Here is a 6,470-nt window from a genome sequence, read left to right as displayed (position 1 = left end):
TATCGATCGATATATGTAAATAAGAGAATAGATAGACTTAAAACTATACAAATTTGTCATGTACACCACCAGTTTCTTAAACTTTAATAATTTGCTAATTTCATTTTTATATATTTCAAAAGTTGTGCCTATTTTTTTTTCCTTTTCTAAATTTTATCTCCATTTCTCCGTTTCTACGAATTATCAAGTACTTTGTTTCCCGGGATCAGTTTCTTTATCATAATCTCGTCGTGATCGAGGAGGCCCAATCCGGAATTCGTTAGATCCCTCTTTCGACGACCAAGAATCATCGGTATCATCATTGCCATTGTTGCCGGTAGTATCCCTGCAAAGTGCATGAGTTTTAATTTGAATCTTTAACTCTTAATTATTAAATTTTCGAAACGATTAATTAATAAAGATTCGATCTTGTAACACATCTTGTTACACATCAATTTTCTTTGTATCGAAGAATAATGAAGGAATTACTGAACGCTGACCGGCACTGACAGCAGCCAGAACAGCAGAGCTGGACGCCTTATTTCCTAATGTGTTTCTGATAGGTCTCTTTTTCAGGATGGTCGATAGCAACGGCTGCCTTTCCATCTCGTACTCCTTTTGACTCTGGTCCACGCTCTTGAACGTCTTTTCCACTTCCAGAAGGCCCCCGTGCGAAGTGGTCGTATTCGTGCCGTTGATCGACGGTAACACCGTCAATCTAACCTAGGTAAACGATATCTCATCAAGCGACTGCCAATTTTCCTCCTCCCCCCTTCATTATTTCTGCATATCTTTTGATCAAAGTGATAATAAGGATTATTCTTTTGTTCTCTTTTGTTTTTCTAATGAAATATCGATACTTTTCACTAATTGTTTACGCAATACTTACGCTTTGTTACGACATGCCATTGATCGATGGTAACACTGTCAATCTAACCTAATTAAATAATATATCTTATCGAATGACTACCAATTCTTTTCTCCATTATGTCTCCATATCTTTTGATCAAAGTGATAATAAGGATTATTTTTTCCTTCTCTTTTGTTTTTCTAATGAAATCTTGATGCTTTTCATCATTCGNATTACTGAACGCTGACCGGCACTGACAGCAGCCAGAACAGCAGAGCTGGACGCCTTATTTCCTAATGTGTTTCTGATAGGTCTCTTTTTCAAGATGGTCGATAGCAACGGCTGCCTTTCCATCTCGTACTCCTTTTGACTCTGGTCCACGCTCTTGAACGTCTTTTCCACTTCCAGAAGGCCCCCGTGCGAAGTGGTCGTATTCGTGCCGTTGATCGACGGTAACACCGTCAATCTAACCTAGGTAAACGATATCTCATCAAGCGACTGCCAATTTTCCTCCTCCCCCCTTCATTATTTCTCTATATCCTTCAATCAAAGTGATAACAATGATTATTCTTTTCTTCTCTTTTGTTTTTCTAATAAAATCTCGATATTTTTCACTAATTGTTTACGCTTTGTTACGACATGCCATTGATCAATGGTAACACTGTCAATCTAACCTAATTAAATAATATATCTTATCGAATGATTACCAATTCTTTTCTCCATTATGTCTCCATATCTTTTGATCAAAATGATAATAAGGATTATTCTTTCCTTCTCTTTTGTTTTTCTAATGAAATCTTGATGCTTTTCATCATTCGTTTACGCAATACTTACGTCTCGTTATTCGATTGTAACATCGCCAATCTAACCTACTTAAACGATATCTCGTCAAGCGACTGCCAATTTTCCTCCTTCCCTTCATTATTTCTCCATATCCTTCGATCAAATAATAACGATAATAACGATTATTCTTTTCTTCTCTTTTATTTTTTTAATGAAATCTCGATACTTTTCACTATTCGTTTACACAATACTTACGTCTCGTTGATCGACTGTAACATCGCCAATCTAACCTATTTAAACGATATCTCATTAAGCGACTGTCAATTTTCTTCCTCCCATTATTTCTGCATATCTTTTGATCAAAGTGATAATAAGGATTATTCTTTTGTTCTCTTTTGTTTTTCTAATGAAATCTCGATACTTTTCACTAATTGTTTACGTAATACTTACGCTTCGTTACGACATGCCATTGATCGATGGTAACACTGTCAATCTAACCTAATTAAATAATATATCTTATCAAATGATTGCCAATTTTCCTTCTCCCATTATTTCTCCATATCTTTTGATCAAAATGATAATAAGGATTATTCTTTTGTTCTCTTTTATTTTTCTAATGAAATCTCGATATTTTTCACTATTCGTTTACGCAATACTTACGTCTCATTGATCGACTGTAACATCGCCAATCTAACCTATTTAAACGATATCTCATCAAGCGACTGTCAATTTTCTTCCTCCCATTATTTCTGCATATCTTTTGATCAAAATCATAATAAGGATTATTCTTTCCTTTTCTTTTGTTTTTCTAATGAAATCTCGATACTTTTCACTATTCGTTTACGCAATACTTACTCCTCGTTGCGAGCCTTTGTTCTATTCTTACAAACGTAATTCTTTTCGATAAATCCCACCATATGTAGAAAGAACCAATTCAAAAACAGAATTTCACAAAAATTCTCTTTCTTTCAACCTTTCTTCCCCCTATATATATATATATCATAACAAACTTCTTTGATCATCTAGCCTAACCTGTCTCTTCGACGTCATCACGGCTACCGCTGGATCAGCTTCTTCCTCCCTTCTGCCCACGCTCCTCGTAACGTTCGCCGCTTGGCCCATCGAGTCTATCTTTATCGACCTCTGCCTGGACTTGGAATAGCCTCTGTTCGTCGAGAGCAGCACCCACTGGCCGTCCCCGTTCCCGGGATAACTCTGCGGATGATTGTTCACGTATTGGTAATGGGAGAAGGCGGTCGGCCTCTCGGTGCTCGGCCTAGGTGTTGGACGATCCTCGAGCCTCGTCGGAAAATCGTGCCAATCGTTTCCCTCTTCCCCCTGATATTTATCCGGATACTTGTCCAAGTATTGGTAGCTCGGTTTCGTCGGTTGCGGCCTGTTCCAATTGCTGGGGAAATTGGCGGGCCTGTTGTCGGTAATTATATCGGTGTTGATGCTTGGACGGTCCGTGTATTTGTTCCAAGAGGGCCTCTCGGGTGGCCACTTTTGAGCCTGCGTCTCCTCCGGTTTCTCAGTGTAGTAAGGGCGATTGGGCTTTTGCCACGCGGGTTTGTCGTTCTGGCTGTTCTCCGGCCAGCTCGGTTTCGGCTTCTCGTACCTGGGGAGGGGGAAGGGGGGAGAAACATTGTCAGATTTCGTTTCACATTTCAACTTAATGAAATTTGTACGCTTTTTAGAGCTAAAGAAAATTATTTTAATCTACTTTTTAAAATTTATTAAAATAAATTATTCAAAAATTTAATTCACCCGCGAAACTCATATTTTGATCTCGAATTTTTTATCGAATATTATTATTAACCATAATTTAAATTAATTTATAATTATTTAAAATGAATTCGAAATTTCATTTGAAATTAACAAATTTAATTATTATTCTTTTAAACACAATTTTAATCTATTAAAATAAAATTTATAAGTTAAGTAATAATTTCAAAAGTGTTAATAATTTATATATAATTAAATATAAATATATTAATTACTTTCACGCGATTTTAACGCATTTAACGAGAAAGGTGTAAATTTACCATGGTTTATTGTTCTCGTAGATGGGCCTGACGGAGTAATCGGAGGTCCAAGGTTTGCCCGGTTTATCCCACGGCTTCACTTCCGGCCACGGGCGTTGCGTGCTCGGGGTCGCTTGCCATTTCGAAATCTTGCTCTTCGACCACGGTATCGCCTCCAACGTGACCCAACCGTTCCTATCGTCGTACGAGTTCGCCCCGTAATACTTGTTCCTCTTTATCGTGTCGTTCAGAATCCCGCCCAACTGAAATCGTTGTTAAATCGTCGAACAATCGAGAAACAAAATAAACGAAGCAAATAAAAGAGACGATCTTACTCCATCCTCGGTGGACGTGGAATTGATCGGCTCCTCCTCGTACTTGGTGTTCTGATCTTCGTGATCGATGATCGACGATCGAACAGTGGTCTGCTCGTCCACCTCGAGGGGGAGCGGCTCGGAAGGCTTGACGATCCTGAACGGATATCTCTGGTACTTCTCGCTGCTGCTCCCCTTGATCTTGCTCGCGTACTCCTCCAAAAACTTGTTCAGCACGTCCGGGTTGAACGTGGACGCCTCGAATCCGTTCCTCGACTCGTCCTCGTCGTCGCCCCTCGTAGTCGTCGACGAGTACTCGTCCCTGCCCGCCCTCCTTGGCGTCTCGTGGCGCAGCGGGCTCGGGGTGGCCATGACCCCCTCCTCTTGCACCGCCCTCAGGCTCTCCCCCTTCGTCTTGAACAACTCGGACGCCTTCGCCCTCGCCTCGAACGAGTATCTCGGCCCGCATCGCGACTCCCTGAGCCTCGATGCGACGAGGAGAAGGCAGATCAGAGCCGAGACCCGCACGCTCCCCATCTGAAAACGTCTTGGCGAAGGGAGAATTCGTCCTAATATCCCGGTAGCCAACCTCGAAATCGATCCTCCAGATCTTCCAACTTTTCCAACAAGATCTCGTCGGCAGCTCGTGTTGGCGGAACGCGGCCAACCGTAGGATCGGGTGGGACGAAGGGCAAGGCCAGGAACCCGTTAGGAAACCACGGAGCGAGGCAACGTGGCGAGGAGTGGTGAACGGGGCCGGTACCGTCCACTTCCACCACGTTCAAGGTCCGAGATGGCTCTGTCGCCGAGACGTTGCCCTCGTTCGCTTTTAATCCAGGTCCCCACTTCCTGGATACTTGGTCCATTTTGCGTCTCGCTCTTGCCGCCACGTGCTCGCCGTACGACAAACCGTGTGCACCACGCTTGGCCACCTGGAGAACGGAGACGCGCGCGTCTCTTCTTCCTCTTCTCCAAACTCTTCTCTATTCCTCGCCTCTATCCTCTCGTCTTCGATACACACACACACACACACACACACACCTTTCGCGTCTCCTTTCATTCTTTTCTTTTTTCCTTCTTTTCCTTCTTTTTCTCTTTTCTTCTTCCTCGAGCGTCTTTCGAACAATTCTTAAGATTTTTCGAATTGCACGTTGCCGAGTTTGGGAACAGAAGAAGAACGTCGCGGGATCGGTCGTGGTTGGAAGAAGCGAGGGTTTCGTCACGCGCTAATTCACGAAGCGGCTGTGGACAATCAACAGCAAGTTTGCACGCCCGTGTTTTTCCGCCCGTGATTCGCGAGCCAGAGCTCGACACCTCCCCACGCTTTCCCCCCCCACACTCTTCTCGACGGATCCTCTTTTTGGATCCCCCGCGCATCGCCAATGTTCCTTCCATTCCAACGGATACCGACTCTTTAAAACCGGTTGCCACTCGACGCTTGCCGCATTCGATACTCGAGCAAAAAGAAAAGGAAAGAAAAGGGAAAAAAAGGAAAGGAAGGAAAAAGAAAGGAAAAAAGAAGGGGGGGGAAAGGAGAGACACGGTCGGACAATCGCCATTTTATCCCCGATTATCTCGTTCGGATCGGGAAATAGGTGCTACAGATCGAAACGAATCGTCGAATTTCGGTTTATCGATTAAGGACACGCGAGGCGATGATGATGAAAGGGGACGAGGATGACATCGACGGATCGTTTTTTCCTCTCTCTCTCTCTTTCTCTCTCTCGGCACAGAAACTCCCTTACTTTTTTTTTTTTGCTGAAACGCGAACGTTTCTTATTCGTGTATAATAAAACGCCTCCGTCCAGTTTTACGAGCAGCTTCCGGAACCGAGCGGGTCCCGGATTTTTCCCATTTTTCTGCATCCTCGACCCACAAACCTCCTCGCGGAGGAATTCGTTCGGGCCGGGATTCCGCAATCTCTCTCTCTCTCTCTCTCTCTCTCTCTCGCTCTTTCTTTTTATATATTTAGTTTTCCTCTGATTTTATTTATTTTTTTTTTATATAGATCTAGTATTTTATATAGATTTTAGCATTAGATTCGAAATAAATCGACGATCGAGAAATTTGAGGATCGAGGAGAAGAAAAGGAAAGAGTTCGTAGATCGATGGATAGATTTTTCCTTTCTTTCTTTTTTTATATAGATCGATTCTAGCATTCGATTCGAAATAAATCGACGATCGAGAAATTTGAGGATCGAAGAAGGAGAGAAAAGGTTGGGTAGACTTCCGATGGATGGATTTTTTCTCTTTTTTTTTATTTATATAGATCGATTCTAACATTCGAAATAGATCGAAAAATTTGAGGATCGAAAAATGAAAGAAGAGGGGAGAGTTGATTGGATAGATTTCTGATGGATGGATTTTTCCTCTTTTTTTTTTATTTATAGATCGATTTTAGCATTCGATTCAATATAAATTAACGATCGAGAAAGGATCGAGAAATTTGAGGATCGAGAAGAAGAGACAATTCGATGGACTTTCGATGGATGGATTTTTTCTCTTTTTTTTTTTTTTTTT

General features: G+C 42.0%; 1 protein-coding gene across 4 annotated transcripts; it reads right to left on the bottom strand.

Moving 5' to 3' along the window:
• Window positions 1–56: 56 nt before the first annotated feature.
• Window positions 57–4,854, bottom strand: LOC122713205. 4 transcript variants are annotated; one of them, XR_006346467.1, is made up of 6 exons: window positions 2,468–2,561; window positions 2,273–2,369; window positions 2,063–2,110; window positions 1,868–1,964; window positions 1,664–1,765; window positions 1,154–1,295 (listed from the first exon to the last, which is right to left on the bottom strand). XR_006346467.1 is itself a non-coding variant. In XM_043933443.1 (5 exons), exons 1-5 carry the CDS (start codon window positions 4,485–4,487, stop codon window positions 174–176), a joined length of 1,719 nt encoding a protein of 572 aa, XP_043789378.1. In that variant the 5' UTR covers window positions 4,488–4,854; the 3' UTR covers window positions 57–173. The 4 variants fall into 4 exon arrangements, 2 of the variants coding, with proteins under 2 accessions (XP_043789378.1, XP_043789377.1); XR_006346466.1 differs by having other exon boundaries at window positions 1,160–1,300; XM_043933443.1 differs by lacking the exons at window positions 1,664–1,765; window positions 1,868–1,964; window positions 2,063–2,110; window positions 2,273–2,369; window positions 2,468–2,561 and adding exons at window positions 57–325; window positions 2,645–3,230; window positions 3,658–3,899; window positions 3,972–4,854 and having other exon boundaries at window positions 1,078–1,300.
• Window positions 4,855–6,470: the final 1,616 nt, after the last annotated feature.

This window comes from Apis laboriosa, unplaced genomic scaffold, assembly GCF_014066325.1.
Source record: "Apis laboriosa isolate Shangri-la unplaced genomic scaffold, ASM1406632v1 scaffold23_cov150, whole genome shotgun sequence".
Classification (NCBI taxonomy): domain Eukaryota; kingdom Metazoa; phylum Arthropoda; class Insecta; order Hymenoptera; family Apidae; genus Apis; species Apis laboriosa.
The sequence above is the reverse complement of the archived record's forward strand: the minus strand, read 5'-3'. Positions and strand labels throughout refer to the sequence as shown.

What these genes read in the sequence shown, in the direction of transcription:
- LOC122713205 (XM_043933443.1), bottom strand. Translation starts at nt 4,487, where the DNA reads ATGGGGAGCGTGCGGGTCTCGGCTCTGATCTGCCTTCTCCTCGTCGCA. An exon ending in TGATGACGTCGAAGAGACAG is followed by an intron (nt 1,301 to 2,644) that starts GTTAGGCTAGAT and finishes TCGTTTACCTAG; the next exon opens with GTTAGATTGACGGTGTTACC. An exon ending in TCTGGCTGCTGTCAGTGCCG is followed by an intron (nt 326 to 1,077) that starts GTCAGCGTTCAG and finishes TGCACTTTGCAG; the next exon opens with GGATACTACCGGCAACAATG.